The 21,447-nt window shown below is 36.4% G+C and overlaps 1 protein-coding gene across 14 annotated transcripts in view; it reads right to left on the bottom strand.

Moving 5' to 3' along the window:
* ERBIN (erbb2 interacting protein) overlaps positions 1 to 21,447 on the bottom strand; it is a 129,955-nt gene that overhangs the window by 33,163 nt on the left and 75,345 nt on the right. For all 14 annotated transcript variants that reach the window (XM_064596179.1, XM_054512304.2, XM_054512308.2 and 11 more), the window contains 7 exons: positions 20,711 to 20,785; positions 19,702 to 19,846; positions 18,382 to 18,454; positions 17,933 to 18,062; positions 17,492 to 17,607; positions 15,620 to 15,689; positions 5,004 to 5,103 (listed from right to left, as the gene is read on the bottom strand). In XM_064596179.1, the coding sequence (XP_064452249.1) occupies positions 5,004 to 5,103; positions 15,620 to 15,689; positions 17,492 to 17,607; positions 17,933 to 18,062; positions 18,382 to 18,454; positions 19,702 to 19,846; positions 20,711 to 20,785 (709 nt within the window). The remainder of the gene's footprint in view (positions 1 to 5,003; positions 5,104 to 15,619; positions 15,690 to 17,491; positions 17,608 to 17,932; positions 18,063 to 18,381; positions 18,455 to 19,701; positions 19,847 to 20,710; positions 20,786 to 21,447) is intronic.

Raw genomic sequence — 21,447 nt, 5'->3', positions numbered from 1 at the left:
AACAAAACCCGTAATGTGCTACTTCAATCACCTACCTTCTTTGCTCTGGACTGCTCACTTATATCAGAGAAAAGTGACATCACCTTGTTGTTTAGAACCATTACAAATTTATGGTATTCCCTCATCTTTGCTCCATCTTCAGTGCTGCCCAGGAATCCTTCTATTTATTTCTAGTCGGTCTTTTCTCCCACTATAAATCACTGTCTTCAAAGGCCCTTCCCCCAACCTCTAGAGGAAATCTTCTCTTTTCACTTCAATGACTAAAGAAATGCAATCAAAACACTCAGACTGTTAACTCCCCAACCCCTGCAACAACCAGTTTTCCCCAGCTACAAATTGTTATATGGATGAATACTTCCCATTCAACACTGATTCCTCTATGTAGGCCCCAAATACCATGCCTTCTCTTTCAAATTTATCCATCATTATCCCCCTTTAGAAGGCGAGCTGCTGCTTTTTTTTTTTTTTTTTTTTTTTAAGATTTTAAGATTTTAAGTAATCTCTACACACAAGGTGGGGCTCAAACTCACAACCCTGAGATCAAGAGTCACATGCTCTTCTGAATGAGCCAATCAGGCGCCCCAAGGACTCAGCATATTATTAAGTGTATCTCAGACTTTTCCTTTTAAGAATCTTCTACTCTAAAATATATCTCTCATACGAAAAATTCAAAGGGGTAAGATTTTATTTTGCTACTTCTACTCTTTGTATCACAAATCCATTTCTTATCTGAACTCTGACCTGTTTTAGAAACAAATAGGGAATAAATTAAACTGATAGAAATGACAGGAGGCCAAGTGAATCTGAATCATGAAAAGGGAAGACAGTAAGAGAGATCAAGGCATGAGTATACCCATGATTAGAACAGTTCTGAGCAGGAGTCACCAAACTTTTTCTGTAAACGGTTAGATAATAAATATTTTTTTTTTAAAGACTTTATTTATCTGAGAGAGAGAATGGGAGACAGAGAGCATGAGAGGGGGAGGGTCAGAGGGAGAAGCAGACTCCCCGCTGAGCAGGGAGCCCGATGTGGGACTCAATCCCGGGACTCCAGAATCATAACCTGAGCCGAAGGCAGTTGCTCAACCAACTGAGCCACCCAGGTGCCCCAGATAATAAATATGTTAAGCTTTGTGAACCAAGAGACAAAATCAAGGATACTACAGTAGGTATTAGGAGAGAAACCAAATTTCCAAAGATTAGTGACAAATTTAAAATATACTAATAATTGAGTACCATTTTTTGTTATATAGTGAATGAGAAGACTAAAGTTCTTACCGTTGGAGTAACATTTTGCTTAACTGGTACTATCATCAAACTGATGTAAATATTCACCTGTAAAAATTATTCTTAGCTTGTGGGCCACACAAAAACAGGTAGCAGGACAGATATGACCCATGAGCCACAGTGTGTCAATCACTCTTATTGGAACAAAAAGTGTTATGACAGAATATATTTATCTTGATTGTTTCCTGGAAGGGCCTTCAATGGTATCTCACAATTGTGTATTTAAGTTTAGTTCAGAGGCACCTGGGTGGCTCAGTCAGTTAAGCATCTGCCTTTGGCTCAAGTCATGATCCTGGAGTCCAGGGATCGAGCCCCACATTGGGCTCCTTACTCAGCTTCTCCCTCTGCCCTTCATCCCACTCGTGCTCACTCACTCTCTCTCTCACATACGTAAATAAAATCTTAAAAAAAAAAAACAAAAAAACCCACAACAGTTTAGTTCATTACTCAAATAAAAAATACATATATGCCTTTGCCTAGTTTTATTCATTGTTGGAATCATGTTCGGTTATTTTAGTGTTAGTTAAAATGAAAGGAAAATAACATTCTAAAGTTCCTATATGGCAGTAACAAAAGCAGGTAGACAAAGCACTAATAACACATAAATATAATAAAAATATCAAAGATTAAATATGTCCTCTGGAGACTTTGGTTCAATCACAAGGGAAAAGGTAATTTTGTTTGAGAATCTTCCTTCAGAACGAGATCTGTATTGGATTTCTAATAATTACCAGTTTTTATTTTTATTTATACAAGTTTTTTTTTTTTTTTTAAAGATTTTATTTATTTATTTGACAGAGAGAGACACAGCCAGAGAGGGAACACAAGCAGGGGGAGTGGAGAGGGAGAAGCAGGCCTCGCACGAAGCAGGGAGCCCGATGCAGGGCTCGATCCCAGAACCCCGGGATCATGACCTGAGCCGAAGGCAGACACTTAACGACTGAGCCACCCAGGCGCCCCATTACCAGTTTTTATTATTTTTCTGAAATAAAAGCAGCAAAATGAGAATAAGAACGAATTTTCCCAATATGCCTTTTCTACTCTTTAGGACAGGGACAAAAAGCTATTAAATCTGGCCCACTTCCTGTTTTTGTATAGCTAACAACCTAAGAATGGTTTTAAAATTTTTAAATGTTGGGGCAAAGAACCCAAAACATAAAAAATTATTTCATGACACATGAAAACTACATGAAATCTAAATCTCTGCCCATAAATAAAATTTTATTAGAACACACCTATGCTCAGTTGTTTACATACTGTCCGTGACTGTTTTTGCATGAAACAAGCAGCATCAAGTAGCTGCAACAGGGAAGTATGGTCTTCAAAGCCTATAATATTTATTAAATGGTTCTTTACTTAAATAATTTCTAACCCATGCAACAAGACATTAAAGTCTTTTCTCTACACTAAGAATTCATTCTTTTTCCTCACAAACATTTTAAGCATTAGCATTCTATCTTCCCACATAAAAGAACTATTTGAGTATATTATGTAGCTGACTGTAATACTATTAGAAATCACCTTCAGAGATGAAGTGGAAAATTGAGACATAAGTCCCAGTGACTATGGCGCACAAAGAAAAAAACACCTACTGATGTATCCAAACATTCATTATAATTCCCCACAATGCATAAATAAGGGCATAAGCCAGAGTTGGTGTATCTATTTTGAACTTCTTAATTTCTTTTTTTTTCTTGGTAATCTCTACGCCCAATGAGGGGCTTGAATTCATGACCCTGAGATCAAGAGTCACATGCTCTACTGAATGAGCCAGCCAGGTGCCCCTGAACTTAACTTCTAATGCACATATAGAGTACTTGCATAAAACAATACTTCAACACTATCTAAAATGAAGTATACTACATTTTGTTATGTATACATTTCCAAACTATATTGCTAATATGGAAATTGGGGGTTGATTTAAATATATGAAAGAGGGATCGTGCTTACAAACCTATTCTCTAAGAATTATAGATCCCCAATGAAAGAGGCTATTCACATCTGACTTCTCACAAGTCTTAACTTTTAATTCAATTCAAAAGCTAAATAGTTTTGCTTCACCCAAATAAATCTCATTAAATAATTCCCATGAAACGATAACTTATCAAAGCAAGTCTTTTATTCTTTCTTGCAAAGAATAAGAAATAATTAGCACAGATAAATGAGTTCTCTATCAGCAATAATGGAAAAGAAATTAAATGATTTTAGTTTTTAATCTATTTAAGTATTTCAAAACTGCTTGCTAAACCTGCCAAAACAATGTAAAAATAATAACAGCCAATTTGATTCTATCATTGTGCTAAGCACTTTACATTCAGTGCTTCTCATCTGTACAAAAACCCTGCAAAACAGATACTATTATCATTATCCCAAGATAAGGAAACTGAAGCTCAAGAATTTATTTAACTTGCTTGTGGTATATTTTATAAATTAAAATTAATGATTAAGTTAGATTTTTTTCTGCAGTGTTTTTATGTATTAAGAGTTAATTTAGGAGCGCCTGGGTGGCTCAGTCGTTAAGCGTCTGCCTTCGGCTCGGGTCATGGTCCCAGGGTCCTGGGATGGAGCCCTACATCGGGCTCCCTGCTCCGCGGGAAGCCTGCTTCTCCCTCTCCCACTCCCCCTGCTTGTGTTCCCTCTCTCGCTGTGTCTCTCTCTGTCAAATAAATAAAATCTTAAAAAAAAAAAAAAGAAAAAAAAGTTAATTTATAAATAACTTTGGGCCATAAAGATTTTCACTGGTTTCAGAAAAATATCCACATAAAAATTACATTTTTCGGTGTAACATAAAATATACATTACACACAGAACACATAATAACATGTATTAAAGATAATTTGCTCCTTAGTCTAAAAGGCTTTCATACCAAAACTGTTGAAAAACATGTGTGGCCAATAGTAAAGTGTATATATTCCCCTTTCTAGGCAAAATATAAGAACTTAGAAATAACCTTTTACTCAGAATTCTACAAATTACCCTTATCTGGTATGTAGATCCAAGGGTAGTATTACTACAACAAAAGTGAACAAAATATTTCTTGGTTCAACAGTCGTAATTACATTAACACTTGACATGCATTCCTAAGAGAGAGACCTATTACAGATGAAGTTGACTGTTTAATTTCAAGGATCACTTAAGGAAGCATATGGTCTACATGTACCTCTAACTTCAACTATCTATAACCCCGAGATACTGACTTATTTTCTCATTGTCAGAAATTCATTGACCAATTCTCCAAATTCCCTTCAACCTAGTAAAAGTTTATGAGACTTCCTCATATCAGTGAGATCATATGACACATGTCTTTCTCTGACTTATTTCGCTTAGCATAATACCCTCTAGTTCCATCCACGTTGTTGCAAATGGCAAGATTTCGTGGGTTGTGTTTTGTTTTTTTTTGATGGCTGCATAATATTCCATTGTAGATATACACCACATCTACTATGGACTCTGAGAAACAAACTGAGGGTTCTGGGGTGGGGGGGTGGGGGGATGGGTTAGCCTGGTGATGGGTATTAAAGAGGGCACGTACTGAATGGAGCACTGGGTGTTATATGCAAACAATGAATCATGGAACACTACAACAAAAACTAATGATGTAATGTATGGTGATTAACATAAAAAAAAAAGTCTAAGACTTAAAATTAACTTCACACCTATGCTGTGATTTGTTAGTATTTGAATTTTTAAAAGAAAAGAAATTCTTAAGTTCCTACCATCCTCAGTCCTTGGCTGCTGAGGGAACATGTAGTTAGTAAGCACCATTTTCTGGGTCTCTGAATCAGTCTCTTTTTGAAGAGGTATCAGGGGTTTAGACTAAGGAAAGAAAATAAATGTTTAATTTTCAATATTCCTAAAGCAAACACATATCCAGCAATTCTTCTGAATAAGTACTCACCATTCTTTCTATAAAATACCAATGTGTAGATTACAAAAGCAAGCTTATATATACATAAAAAACTTTTAAGCACTGATTTGAAACCTTGTAAGAATCTTAAAAAAAAATTTAGTTTTTAGTATAAAACAAAACTCATACTGTATTGCAATTATCACTGATTATTTTTTTAAATTTTATTTTATTATGTTATTAATACAATTTAAAAACATCTCACATACCAAGTATATCCAGTCCAATAATTACTTAATCACAGTGACTTAATAAAGCTATAAAACAAGCCTTTCCATTTTACATTATTGTGCTCCCTTTATGTTATCGTTCCCCTTTGGGAAGAGGCTTTTATAGAAATGGTTTAGGTTTAGTCTAGTTATCTGCAGATTAATTCTAGCTGAAAAGAGAGTACTTAAAACAAATATTAAGTTGTAACCTGCTTCTCTCTTCTGTCTTCTGTCTCCATTAATGCTACCATGAGTTACTCAGTGGTGAAACTATAAACCCCGTTATTTTGGACCTCATTTTTTCTTAAGCCTTCTTTCCTAACTGGTTATAAAGTGTTTTCAATTTATTCTTAATATAACTAATAACTTTTGCCAGGCTATTAACCTAAAATCTTACCAATCCAAGCCTTGGTCAACTCCAAACAGGGAGGGAACTACCCAATCTCTCCCTCACCTGCCACCCTAGCATAATTAAATCTTTAGACTTTTGTGAAAACTTTGCAGCTAGCTAATTCCATCCTATAATCTTACTCCCATTCAAGCATTTCCTCCATGCCCCTCAATTTTTCTGTGGTAAACAAACTGCCCTGCATCTCAAACATCTTCACTGAAAACTTTCCTTGACCTCCTCAGATAACAGAAATGGTAGATCTATTCCTTCCCCAAAGACAGTGCTCCCCTTAATATACTGGGGTGCTTATTTCCCATAGCTCATAAAGGATTAGGGGGTAGATTTAGAGCTTACAAATGCTGTGAGATCATCACTTTTTTTTTTTTCTTTAAAGATTTATTTATTTATTTATTTGACAGAGAGAGAGACACAGCGAGAGAGGGAATACAAGGAGGGGGAATGGGAGAGGGAGAAGCAGGCTTCCCACGGAGCAGGGAGCCCGATGCGGGGCTCGATCCCAGGACCCTGGGATCATGACCTGAGCCGAAGGCAGACGCTTAACGACTGAGCCACCCAGGCGCCCCGAGATCATCACTCTTAATCACTCTTTCTCTCTTCAAGTATAAACACCTGTTTTTTTGTTTTTTTTTTTTTAAGATTTTATTTACTTACTTGACAGAGAGAACACAAGCAAGGGGAGTGGCAGGCAGAGGGAGAGGGAGAAACAGGCTTCCCGCTGAGCAGGGAGCTGGATGCGGGCTGAAGGGAGACGCTTAACCGACTGAACCACCCAGGCACCCGATAAATACCTGTTCTTTTGAGGGATATTCAACTGTGCCTCTACCATTCTGAACTCTGCTTCTGCCATTCTATCTCCTTTCCTAATATCCACTGACCTTTGGTAGTATCCATCTATTCTTGATTCTTTTATGACAAATCTTTCCACAGTCATGGATAATTCAACAGATATAAAATGTAAATGACATGGTCATTCTCTTAAGCCACTGATGTCTTAGCAGATGAGGAGGCTCCTTGCTCAGCGGGGAGTCTGCTTCTCCCTCTCCTTCTGCCACTGCCCCTACTTGCGCTCTCTCTCTCAAATAAATAAAATCTTTAAAACAAACAAACAAACAAACCGCCCTGAAATGGTTCTAAAATTAACTGTGGTAATAACTGCACAATTCTATAAATACATTAAAAGCATTCAATTGTACACTTTAAAATGGGTGAATTGTATGGTATGTGAATCATATTTCAATGAAAATGTTATAAGAAAACTAATCATCTGTTATTTATGGAGTACAAAGACAAAAAAAGAAATTGAGAATTATTTACCAAGCCTCTCCATTCCCTAAAACACTAACTCCAATGATCTCTATTCCTATTTCTTTTTTAAAATTTTATTTTTTTTTAGTAATCTCTACACCCAACATGGGGCTTGAACTGTCACGACCCTGAGATCAAGAGTCTCATGCTCTTCTGACTGAGAGCCAGGCACCACTCTATTCCTATTTCATTTCAGATATTCATTCTACTTCCTTGCCATAATTCCCACAATATAGCCAATAAATATTCATCCTTTGAAATCTAAAATCACTCATTCAACATATATTTACTTATATTTGCCCTTTATACGCCAAAGTACTATGACAGGCACCAGGTATACAGTGGTCACTGATTTGGGAGAGTTTACAATATATGAGAGGAAAGATAGGGATAACAAAATGAGACATTACAACATGATTTAATTACAGGTTAGAGAGGGTACAGGGAGCGAACAGAACACATAGAAGGTGTTCACTTATCACAGTCTTGAGTGATTAGGAAAGCATTCCTGAGACAATGCCTTCCTACACAATGAATAGACATTAACCAAGTAAGAAGGGGGAGAGAGGATGTTCCAGGAGAGAACTCATTTGGGGATATGAAAATGAAGGTGTAAGGGATAGAGATGAAGATAGAGGATGAGCAAGGTCTTGAAGGATACAATATGAGAAAGAAGAAGTCATGAAAAGGTTTTAAATAGATTAGTGCTGGAACCAGATAAATGGATCATTTGTATCGTGGTTCAGAATGCAAGCAGGGTGATATGAGACTGGAAGTGGTGCCAACATGGAGGCAGAGACCTGTTAGGAATCTCGATAGTCAAATCAACACCGTCCAGCATAAATACAAAAGTGAGACTAAAATGAGAACCATAGATAATTTATAAATTATTGGCAGCTGCACGTTTTTAAAAAGCAAAAATAAGTTAAATTTTGATAATGCATTAAATTTAACATATCCTGGATATTTAAAATATAATTTTGATGTGTGAACAATAAAAATTGCTAATGTGATATTTTACTTTCTTTGTTTATACTACATATACAAAATCCAGTGTGTATTTCACACTTAGAGCACATCTCAATTTGGACTACACACACAACAGCAGTGCCTACTGTACTGGACAGTGCAGGTCTAAGTAAAAGATGATACACTATATGATGAACAGTAGTTAAGAATTATACACCCAAGTCTCTGTCTCTAGCAAGGACTTTTTACTGATCTAGGGAACCCAGGAAAAGAAAAAAATTTAGAGCAGAGGATGGAATGTTCACCTTTGACCTAGGTGAATTTGAGACATCTAGGTGGCAATGTTAAGTAGACAATGACTGTGCAGTTCAGGAAAAAGAACTGAGCTGAGGATAACTGTTAGGAATAATGGGCATACAGAGAGTAATTGTATCTTTCATAGAGGAAAGTATAGGAAAAGAAACTAAAGAAGAACCTAGAGTACTACATGGGGCACCAACATATAAAAGATGGGCAGAAGAAAAATTCCTGAAAAGGAAACTGAGGAGCAGTCAATCACAAGGACAACCAGGAGAGAATGCTAAGACAGACAGCATGTGGTGCTCTCTCCAGTGTTCCACAATGTGTGCTAGTCAATTTCACCATGCGTGACACTCCCTTGAACTTCCAACTTTATCACCATCATTCTTTCTTGTCTTTGCTTCTCTCTTTGTACCTCACTGGATCTCATTATAACCATTTTCTTGCCAATTACCAAGACCTCCTTGGTGCATTGTCTTTTACACGGGGTGTGGCAAAGCTGCAATCCAGAATCATACCAACCGTGTGCTTACTCTGTATCACACAATTTAGCACATTAGCATAACTATGAGTTTGTGGTAACCAACTTCAACAGGGATATCAATGTTGCCTGAAAACCCTTCCGTGTTTCCTAAATTATACTTGAAGATATTATTTTCTAAAAGATTTTAAAAAATAGGATTTAAGAACTGCTTGGAAACTGCTACATTCTAAGAATTTCAACATAAACATTATTAGCTCTCCCTCTCACAAACATCAGACCAAGGTGCCTTCAAAAGGGCAAGAGTTCCTGCCATGGTTTTTTTGTTTTTGTTTTTTTTTTTAAGATTTTATTTATTTATTTGACAGAAAGAGAGGGAGGGAGCACACAAGCAGGGGGAGCGGCAGGCAGAGGGAGAAGCAGGCTCCACGCTGAGCAGGGAGCCCGACACAAGGCTCGATCCCAGGTCCCTGGGATCATGACTTGAGCCGAAGGCAGATGCTTAACCAACTGAGCCACCCAGGTGTCCCTCTACCACAGTTTTAAATTCTATCAGTTACACACCAGTTATCCAACCCCCTTCTCATATTCTTAATCTCATTCTCCACACAGCCTCCTTGTAACAACCTATAAAAATGTTCTCTAATACTAAAGGATTCTTTCTTACACTGCCCCTAGCTACCAGTTTATGTTCCACTCCTCTTCTTTCTCATCCAACCTTCTTAAAAGCTCAATCAACAACTGTATGGCTCCACTCTCTCATTTATTCATTTCTTAAATTGCATCGATCGGGTTTTTGATGTACACCTCTAAAACTACATTAGCTGTAGTCAAAATAAGTTGGCAAGTTAAGTATAACTTGCCAAAATATAATGCATATTTTCCAGATTTCATTTGAATTGACCCCTCAACTTAGAATTTCCTCCTTTAAGCCAACTGTCTCATCCTTAACTTGAATCTACTATCATACAGTTTTTCTTCTACCTCTATGGCCACTCTTTCTTAGCCTATTAATCCACCTGCCACTTAAATGTTAGTAATAAACACATAAATAAATGTATGTATGTTTGTATGTTAGTATTCCTCAGGATTCATCCATCCCTAACAATTAAATAAATAAATTCAGAGAATCCCTTTTGAGAAAGTAATAAAAGCTATGAAACCACTCCCGAAAAAAAGTGATTAAGATGATGGGCTGAGCTCCTATATCTCTTCTTGTGACAGAAATCTTTAAAAAATTTTTCTTAATAAAAAAACAAAAGGAGGACGCCTGGGTGGCTCAGTTTTTAAGCGTCTGCCTTCCACTCAGGTCATGATCTCAGGGTCCTGGGATCGAGTCCCACATCGGGCTCCCTACTTGGCGGGAAGCGTGCTTCTCCCTCTCCTACTCCCCCTGCTTGTGTTCCCTCTCTCGCCGTGTCTCTCTCTGTCAAATAAATAAAATCTTAAAATCACCAAAAGGAATAGGTCTATAATGGTCCTGGAGAAAAGGAAATTGTGCCTTCAGGAGCAATTTTGAGAAATCCCAGGAGGTTCGAAATTAAAAGAACGGAGAAACCAAGAGCACAGAAACCACAGTCTAGAACAAAGTCAGGGTCGGGGGGGGGGGGGGAATCATGGCCACTAAAATTATTCTCTAGGTGCCTACCCAGATACCAAAGGTACTTCAAACTTAACATGCCTAACTGGAACTTAGTATCTTCCCATAAACCTATTTCTTTCTGTTGTGGTTCCTCATCTTGATTACTTTATCAATATCCAGTGAGTCACTCCAGCCACATCTCTGAGGCTCATCTTTGCTTTTACTTCCTTTCTTCTCACACAAATGCATTCTTCATATACTCTACTAATGTGGCCTTTTAAGTTATACCTTAAATATACCCGCTCTTCCCTGGCCCTCTTATCATTATCTTGCTTCAAGCCAACATTTTCTATTGCCTTGAGTAAGGCAATGCCCTCCAACCAGTCTCTCCTGCCTTCACACTTGGCACCATCGCCCTTGCTAAATCCATCTTTCACAATGTAGCCCAAAAAGCTTTCCAAAATAACAATCTGATCCTATACTTGGCTTGTTCAGGGTATCCTGGTTCACCATCAACTACACTAGGGTTGACATATATCACAGGATCACTTCTTCCTCTTAAACTGATGGCATATACAAATAATTGATTATGACTATGATGACCAAACGCCCAATTTGCCTGGGACATTTGCATTTTACACACGCTGTTCTGACATAATTATCATAAAGCCCCTTTCACTATCAAAAGTGTCCTAGCATGACAATAAATTACAGTCATCCTAATCACAGCAATTTTCCACTTGAGCCTGAATGACTTCCAAATTCTTAAAACAATCTTTCAAAAGCCACTCATAATTTATCAGAGTTAACATGCAATTAAAAAAAAAATCTATGGGACGCCTGGGTGGCTCAGTTGGTTAAGCCTCTGCCTTCGGCTCAGGTTATGATCTCAGGGTCCTGGAATCGAGTCCCGCATCGGGCTCCCTGCTCAGGAGGGAGCCTGCTTCTCCCTCTGCCTGCCGCTCCCCCTGCTTGTGCTTTAAATCTTAAAAAAAAAAAAAAATCTATTCACCATTGTTGAAATACAAAGCAAGTTGCTCTGCATGGCATATAAGATTCCCACGACCTGGTAGCTATCTACCTCTCTGGCCTCATTTCCTACTCTTCCACTCAAAGGTTATGTTCTAGTCACAATGAACCACTTGTATAGTTACTGAGTACACTAGACTTCTTCACCAAAGAGTGTTTAGGTTTATGATATTCCTTCTGACCAGAATTTTCTTTCCCTTTCTTTGTTTAAATCCTATTATTCTTTTGAGACGTAGTCAGTCATTGCAGGCATTTCCTCCACTGGGAAACCTGCATTTATATCCCCAAGGTACGCTCCTCCTCTTTGATCCTGAAGCCTAGTCCCACCAAGCCTTTTATTACATTGTATTACAATGACCTTCTTAATATCCTTACTTGTCCCATCTTAGTCAGCCTGGCACAAAGCAGTTATTCAATAAATGGTTCCTGAATGAAAAGGACAAAATGAATCAACTGCTCTGTTTAAGACTTCAGAGACTCATGAAAAATTATGTTACTCTGTGTATTACTCCGTGTACTGCATATAGGTATATTCCCTACATGGTCAGTGAAATATCCAAGAGCAATTTATTTTGATAATTCATAATCAAACTACTTTCACATACCTTCTGCCCTATAAGTTGTTCTTTCACAGCAAAATGACTGCTTCATATTGTAAGGGAGGTTTTACCTTTTTATTGCTTCATCATTTACCTCTTTACTATCTGTCAAACTTTGAGAAAAAATACAAAACCCCCCATCACTACAATTTTTTTAAAGACTTTATCTGAGAGAGAGAGTGCATGTGCGCACGCAAGCACGGGGGAGGGGCAGAGAGAGAGGGAGAAGCAAACTTCCTACTGGGCAGGGGGCCCAACGCAGGACTCGATCCCAGGACGCTGAGATCACGACCTGAGCCAAAGGCAGATGCTTAACTGACTGAGCCATCCAAGTGCCCCTACAATTTTTTTTAAAGATTTATTTATTTGAGAGAGAGAGGGCAAGCATGAGTTGGGGGACAGGGAGTGAGAGAATCTTAAGCAGACTCCCTGTTGAGCACAGAGGCCCATCCAGGGCTCGATCTCATCATGTCCCTGAGATCATGACCTGAGCCAAAATCAAGAGCTGGATGCTCAACCGACTGAGCCACCCAGGTGCCCCCACTACAATTTTTTTATTATTATTATTTTTAAAGATTTTATTTATTTGACAGAGAGAGACACAGCGAGAGAGGTAACACAAGCAAGGGGAGTGGGAGAGGGAGAGGGAGAAGCAGGCTTCCCGTCGAGCGGGGAGCCCGATACAGGGCTCGGTCCCAGGACCCTGAGATCATGACCTGAGTGGAAGGTAGACGCTTAACGACTGAGCCACCCAGGCGCCCCCATTTTTGTTTTTTTAAAGTAATTAACAGATGTGGAACAAAAAAAAAGAAAATGAGAGAACATTATAAATATGAAGAAATTGTCTTAGATACTAGATAATTTCACTAAAATGAGTCATCTGGCATAATTTGCTGCTATTGATTTACTGCAATAATGCTATTATACTAAAAGTCTGAGTCCTTGAGACCAGGAGCTATGTCTCATAACTATAATAAGTATCCGGCATAAGCCAGGGCCCAGCAATGTTTTGAGAATCCAGATGCAAATTTTCAAAATGTTTCACATGTAAATATTCAATTAAGAGAGATCAGAAAATTAAAAGTTCCATATATACATGAACTGACACATTTAATGATGATGCAGTAATCACTGTGTTCAAGCTGTAACAGAAGCAGAGGTATCATCATTTCAATATTTCCTTAACTTGCAGAACAAGGAAATACTACAATCTGATTCATAAGTGTGGACTGACAACAACTTAAGGCTTTTAGGATATTAATAAGAATTAGGTAAGAAAAGGGATCTTGGTTGAGAAGTTTGGAGAACCCTGAAATAGAGACAAAGTGGGTTTCTTTACTATAGTAACACGTAAGTTGTTAATATAATTCAAAAGAAGGATATAATACAATCTCCCAAGCAAATTTAACTATGAAACTTAAGATCTTATGAGACTAGTGTATCCATAACCCTAGGAAAATAGAGCTTTAGATAATTTATTATAAGATACTGCTCAAGTCAAATAGTAAGCATTAATGTATTAAAAGTATCAGCAAACTGTATACTCTACTATGTTAAAAGAATTTTTTACCAGTAAGAAATACCTGAGAATAGGTATGGAAAAAAGATTTCCTCATACTTACAGATAGTAAGTTAACCCTTATTTTGTTTAGGACCTAAAATCTATTATTTTGGCAACATTATACAGGAAATTTCTGATCAATTAAAGTAGAAGATTTACAACAATCTACACCATGAATCCTAAGACTGAGACATTTCAAATTAAACTCAAAACATTTTGCCAATGTTTTTCACAGGTGAATGATACCTACTATTTGCAAGGATAAAATACTAACATTTATTTCTAAGACCAAGGCAAATACCAAGAGACTTATCTATTAACTGTCCAAATGGAAACTTAGCTAGAGTACTAAGATAGATTCACTGTCCTGACCTTCCTGCCTCCCATGCACTGTAATACATTGAAATCAGTATTTTATCCCCACCATTCCGCTAAAACTATGTACTTTTTCCAAAGTCAGTAACTACTTCTGCCTTGACAAACCTAACAGCCAATTAAATTAGCTCATCTACCTGACCCATCAGCAACATGTGGCATAGATATCTTTCCTAAAGCACTTTCTTCAGATGACTCTCTAGAACACATTCTCCTGGTTGGCTGGCTCTTCTTATTCTCCTTTTGGGGCCACTCTCTTCCCTGTGCTTAATCTTTGATCTTCTTTTCTTCTCTATCCTCTTTCCCTAGTAGTTTTATGTTACCATGGTGTTAAATGAAACATTTGTACAATGCTGACTCCCAAATTTTATCTCCAGCCAATACCTGACATTCCTACATTCCTTCTCACCATCTCCATTATTATCACAATAGTTGAAGCCCAGCAACAGCCTCCTTACTGAACTTTCTCCCTCCAAAACAGAATATTCCACCCATAACCTTAGCACCCAACTATGGTCCATTCCTCACACAAGTGTCAAAATGATCTTTTAAAAATGTACATTACCTCTTGCCATTCCCTGGCAGGAAATACTTCAATATATTTCTATCTAATTCAGAGTAAAAGCCCAATTGGTTAGTATGGCCTACAAGGTCCTATGTGCTCAATCTAGTCCCAGTTTTCCTCTCTGATCTAATCTTACTCAATTCTCTTCCTTGCTCACTGTATTCCAACCATCAGAGCTTTTACCTATTTTATCTATTCCTCAGTTACACAAAGCTCATTCCAATATTGGGAACTTTACTCTTAATATTTAAATGTACTTCCTCTCCCAACTCACTGCCCTAGTCTATGCATGACTCACTCCTAATTTCACGTAAGCATCTGCTCTACTGGTTGCCTTCCTTAGAGAAAGACACTTCCTAAATCACCCTATTTAAAATAGGATGTTTACTCTTGACCTGCTACTCTTCTAATCACTATCAGGTTCTATTTTTCTTTGTAGCTCTGACATATTATTACATAATTACTTATTATAGCTATCCAGTGTGGTTTTATCTATTTTCTTTATCTCTCTTGAAAATATAAGTTCAGTGAGACTATAAGACGATTCCATTTGTTTCACCAATATATCTCAAGCTCCCAGAGCAATTCAGGACCTATATAAGCCTTTAATAAATGTTTATCAATCAAAGAAAAGTCCAAGGAATAACTCTTAGTTCCTTAGAAACATTTCTTTAAGTTGTGTGAAAGTGTTTGATTATAAGCATAATTTAAATTGATTATTAAATTTCTACAGATATATGCCACAGAGGATCACTATAAAAACTTTAAGAAGTTAGAGAATACCGAGTCTGATTTCTTAATCTCTATATCTTTTTACAGATTCAGGAGAAATTAGACAAGTCCAATAGGATTTATTGTTTTGAATCTATACAAACTGCACCAAAATATCTGTATCCAAATATTTTCCAAGATTTTTCTTATATATATTTTTAAATGTGTACCAGAGTATAACTGCTCTTAAATGAGCCCATGTAAATTATTATGCATAATCATTTAACACAATTGGCATTCCAGTAATTTACAAAATCAAATGCCTACCTGATTATCTGAGAGCCACATAGCAGTCAATTGTTGTAGCTTTGTAAAGCTAAAGGGCAAATTCTTTAATCTGTGGGGAAAATACAAAATTAAAATAACAAATGTTAAAATGTAAGAGCAAAACCTAATGGTCTTCTAAACAATATTATATTATTCATAGAAGAAAAATATTTAATTTAGGAAAGAACCCAATATAGGTCTTTGACATAAGATAGAAGACAAAATATTATCCAGTTTAATAAGAATTCACTTTAAAAATATAATTCTTCAATTGAATCAATTTGGCTAGGGGAAAAATGGATAATCTAATAACCCCCCAAAAAATTATCTGCTAGAAAAAAATGTTAACCATCCCTATTTAATGCAAAGACAAGAACACATTAAGCAATGTCTCATAACATTGCTTTGGATATTTTATTTGTATTTAGAAAGAACAAACTACTACAGAAAGCCTTAGTGATGACTCGTTACAAAAACTGCACTGTTCTGTTTTTTTTCTTGTGAGCCAGCACTTTCATATTCCAAAGACTATTTAAACATTATAATGAATAAAAAACAAAGTAATATTAATACCTCATCAGAATGCCAAATTAGAACAGCACCTATTTAAAAAGAATGTCTACTTAAATCTTCTTTCTTATTATGCCTATCCATTCTGCTATACCTATTTTCCAAGGCAATTTGCTAGAACCTAGGGCTCTCGCTTTGGGGTACAAAGTATGGGCAAAAATGGGGACTGAATTTTTAAAAGGTAGTGGTTATTTTTAAATAAAATGGAACAGTCCGAATACCCTAACTAGTCAGAAAACTGGGCTTACATTAAAGCTCTACTTTATAAGCTAAATGAGTCATCTTAAATTAGAGTTTTAATTTTCTCCTCATAAAATGACAATACCTATTGTACTATTTCATAGTATTGTCTTGAATACTTTGTAAGATACTATGAAAGCATAATGTAAAAATGCTCTACAGACATTCTTTTATCATTATTAGTATCTTTACCTCAGGAAAAATTACAGTCTGTTCTTAACATTATTCCAATTTTAGTGTAATCTATTTGCTCTGCACCTTGACTGTGTTGCCCAAGCTGTGTGAATGGGTGCCTAATCACATCTCAGCTCAGAAAAATACAGAGAGTAGATTAGATGAAAAGCTGCTTCATTCAGCAGCAGTATTAAGGTGAAGATATGGAATAAAAAAGGTGACTATAAGGAAAGAACAGCTGTATAGCTCAAGCTGTAAGTTGTATAGCTGAAGTCGACACAAAATGAACTATGACAAATAACCGCAGTATAAAAACCACAGGCAGGGGCGCCTGGGTGGCTCAGTGGTTAAGTGTCTGCATTCCACTCAGGTCATGATCCCAGGGTCCTGGGTTCGAGCCCCGCATTGGGCTCCTTGCTCAGTGGGAGGCCTGCTTCTCCCTCTCCCAACTCCCCCTGCTTGTGTTCCCTCTCTCGCTGTCTCTCTGTCAAATAAATAAATAAATTCTTAAAAAAAAAAAAACCACAGGCAAAATTAGGTCATTCTTTCAAATGAAAATTCCATTTAAAAACCAAAAAAGCATATGAAAAGAACAACATGCATGACATTTTATATCAAATGATGAAACTTGAATTTCATCCAATGTCTTCTATAAACCAACATTATGGGCGCCTGGGTGGCTCAGTCGTTAAGCGTGTGCCTTCGGCTCAGGTCATGATCCCAGGGTCCTGGGATCGAGTCCCACATCCGGCTCCCTGCTCTGCGGGAAGCCTGCTTCTCCCTCTCCCACTCCCCCTGCTTGTGTTCCTGCTCTCGCTATGTCTCTCTCTGTCAAATAAAAAAAAAATATATATATATATATATATATAAACCAACATTATTACAAACCTATTGTCACTTAAATTGATGACTTTTAATTTTTGCATATCACCCATTTCCTCTGGAAGTGTCTCAAGTTTATTGGAATGGAGAAATAGCACAGTTATATTTTTCCAGCTTCCAATCTGAAAGAGAAACATAAAACTGGGTATCAAAATTCTGGCCTACTGCTTAATAGGCAGAAGTAAAATATACTTTCCAAAAGTTATGAAAACATTCTTCTCATTTATAAAAGGAAACATATTTTCTCTTTTCAATTATTAATTTTCATGTATAAAGTGAAGTATTTAGGTATCTCTGTAAATCAGTATAGCTAATTATTATTCAGAGAATAAGTAACAGAGTTACATAATTATTTCTAAAGGAAACAGATAAAACCACACTGGATAGCTATAATAAATAATATGGGGGAAAAAAAAGAAAATTCAAAGCAAATTTAAAATACAATACCTCTGGGGGTAACTGTTGTAAATAATTATGATCTGCAGCAAAGGTTCTTATATTAGTAAGCTGCCCAATAGATGAAGGCAAAGCCTCAACTTCATTGAAGCTACAGTCCAGTTCTTCTATTGATACTAACCTAATCAATTAAAACAGAAAACATACATTTTTAAGAAGTTTCCTATATATAATCAAAAACTTAAGAATATATAAATATTTGAACTTGACTTTAACGAATCTAGAAAAACTCTATTTCCACTAAACTTAATAATAAAAATAAGCCTACCTTTATTAAAAAAACCTATCCAACCTGTAACCAATTACTTATTAAGATGCTTATGGAATCTCCTTTAGATGCTATTTATGCAGTTATCTAAAAATATATATGATTGAATGAAAACATAAATATATAAAGCTGAATGAAAGTAAAGTCTTCTAGTGATTCAGAAAAATCTTACCCTCCTATAGAGTCTGGCAGGTACATTAATTGATTTTCATCTATTTTAAGAGTTGTTACATTCTTCAATGAACCTATTTGAGAGAAGAAATAATATACAATTTTCCAGCTTGAACTAGAAGCAGGTCAACCAACAGTCAATATGAGCACATACTACATTTGACATGAATCATACAGAACTTTCTTAATCAACCCATCTACAAGAGAAACCAACCTAACCTCATTACTCTGTACTCCCTTACCCTGTATTTCAATTTTTACCAACATATCACCTTTTAACATTAGTGTATGTTTACCTACTTTACTCCTGTTAAAAATGCAAGCTTCATAAAAGTAGGGACTTCTGCCTGCTTTGTTCATAGATGTAGCCCTGCTCCTTAAAGCAATGCCATGGCACAAGTGAGCACAAACAAAAAGGAATGGTAGGTGTATAAAATTCATAGGTATATGGCAAACTATTCTGTGTATTCTAAACACTAAAACAATAAAAACAGAGTTTAATTTAAAATTAAAAAGTGTTGAGGGGCGCCTGGGTGGCTTAGTCGTTAAGCGTCTACCTTTGGCTCAGGTCATGATCCCAGGGTCCTGGGATCGAGCCCTACATCGCGCTCCCTGCGCTGCAGGAAGCCTGCTTCTCCCTCTTCCACTCCCCCTGCTTGTGTTCCCTCTCTCACTGTGTCTCTCTCTGTCAAATAAATAAATAAAGTCTTCTTAAAAATAAAATAAAATTAAATTACAAGTGTTGAATAAATTATAGAATTTGCAAAATGTAACCTGAGCTAAAACAGCTATGTAACTCAATTAAGTATATAAAAATATTTTTTGGTTTTTATGTTTAAACATCATGAAGATGGCAAGATCTATGTTTTTGGTTCTTGAATCAAAATAATTCAACTTCCTTGAACTATCATCAGACTAAAAGCAACTACAAATATAGACTCTCCTGGGATTTACTAAAGTGGTTCGTTTTCTCATCTGTGAGTCTAAAATGGAGACTGAAAAAAAGTTACTAGATAAGGGCTATGAATAGGAGTTAAAATTTGGATAAATTAACCTCTTTTTAAAGAGTTTAAATTTTATTATAGTGATAAAAATGACATTTCTTTAAAGAAAAATATAGTAATGTCAACCAAGAAGTAAAATGTGTAACTGATCACACGAGGAAAAAATTCAAATAAGATTTGTGACTGGCAGTACAATAAAACTAGCTCAAAACAAATAAAATTTGATATCTGAAAGCTTTGAGTGAAACAATGGCAAAAATGTAATTTCTGAGATTTTACATTAGTAAAAATTACATGAATTAGAAAGCAATACAAACCAATAGTCTCAGGCAGTTGTTGAAGTGAATTGCTTGATAACAGGAGGTCTTGAAGGTTTTCACAAGCTGAAATTCCTTCTTCAATCATTTCAATATTATTTTTGGAAACATCCAAGTATGTGAGCTGTTTCAAACTACCAATAAACTGTAAGTAAAAAGAGGAAATCTCATGACTATATTAAGTGAATTTATGGCTAGTTTAGGTAATACACTCAATACCAAGTTATAATTCACAATTAAATGTTTCTATGAGAGAAAAGATTCAATTTTTTTTAAATGCCATAAGTAATGTATTCAATAATAAAGCTAAGAGCTCCTGCTAAGAACCTAGCAGAGTGACAATGGACATATACTTTTCGTTGGGAACTCAGCTGTCACCATTGACTAGGGCAATAGGACATAAAGGGATTCGTAGGTTCTTTGGGTATGGGAATAAATAAATGTCAGTCGGTAAGACAGAAACTACATGGGAAATATCCCACTTTAACAGTTCTCTGGACAAAATGAGTTAGGATATAAACTCAATTGCAACCACTGTGAAGGACACACTCCAGGTCCAGGAAATTAAAATGAGTCTAGGGGTGCCTGGGTGGCTCAGTCGTTGGGTGTCTGCCTTCGGCTCAGGTCATGATCCCGGGGTCCTGGGATCGAGCCCCACATCGGGCTCCCTGCTCAGCGGGAAGCCTACTTCTCCCTCTTCCACTCCCCCTGCTTGTGTTCCCTCTCTTGCGGTCTCTCTCTCACTCTGTCAAATAAATAGATAAAATCTTAAAAAATAAATTAATTAATAAATAAATACAAAGAGTCTATTTTACAAAGTTTACTATGGTAATTTTCTATTTTAGTCAAGAATATATTGATAGTAAAAAAAATGCTATTTGCTTCTATCTAATATATTAACAATTAAATAACCATCTTTTTTAAAAAAGTAATCTGAAAATGTATAATTCATAAAACTGCAAAGAATAGACTGTAATAAGAGAAGCCATTTAGAGTTTGATATACATACCCCTGGAATAAAAGTCAGTCTATTACCATCCATCCAAAATTCTTTCAATCCACTTAGTTGCTCAAGTACTTCAGGCTGTTTGGATAAGAAAGGGGTATGGGGATTCAATAATTTCCTTGAATGTTTTTATTTGTCAAAAGAAGCTCCAAGGAACTTGTGATGGTAACTTCTGGTTTAAAACATGTAATAAATAACTTGGGGGTGGGGGCGCGTGGCATGGAGCAGAGCCAAGATTCTAGACTTTTCACTTTATTATAGTTACTACAGTGGTTCTACTAAAAGAGAACTCAAAGATAAGCATTCCAGAAGAGTAGATTGCATAAATCTCATTTAAGCTTTTGATTACACAACAGGCTCAAGTATTTATAAAACTAATAAAGAAATAAAAATAGGTCCCATTGCTTTCAAGAGTACAAAAAGATACTCTCAATCATTATCTGTAAAAAGATTTCACCTCTTCCCCACAACCCAGCAATTGCACTACTAGGTTATCTACCCCAAAGATACAAATGTAGTGATTCAAAGGGGCATCTGCATCCCAATGTTTATAGCAGCCAACGTCCATAAAAGCCAAACTATGGAAAGAGCCCAGACGCACATCGATAGATGAATGGATAAAGATGTGGTACACACACACACACACACACACACACGATGGAATACTACTCAGCCATCAAAAAATGAAATCTTGCCATTTGCAACGACATGGATGGAACTAGAGGGTATTATGCTAAGCG

The sequence above is a fragment of the Mirounga angustirostris genome, unplaced genomic scaffold, assembly GCF_029215605.1.
Source record: "Mirounga angustirostris isolate CCGP_5_RB_7025 unplaced genomic scaffold, mMirAng1.0.hap1 SCAF_7, whole genome shotgun sequence".
Classification (NCBI taxonomy): Eukaryota; Metazoa; Chordata; class Mammalia; order Carnivora; family Phocidae; genus Mirounga; species Mirounga angustirostris.
Note: the sequence above shows the minus strand (reverse complement) of the source record. Positions and strands in the feature narration are given on the sequence as shown.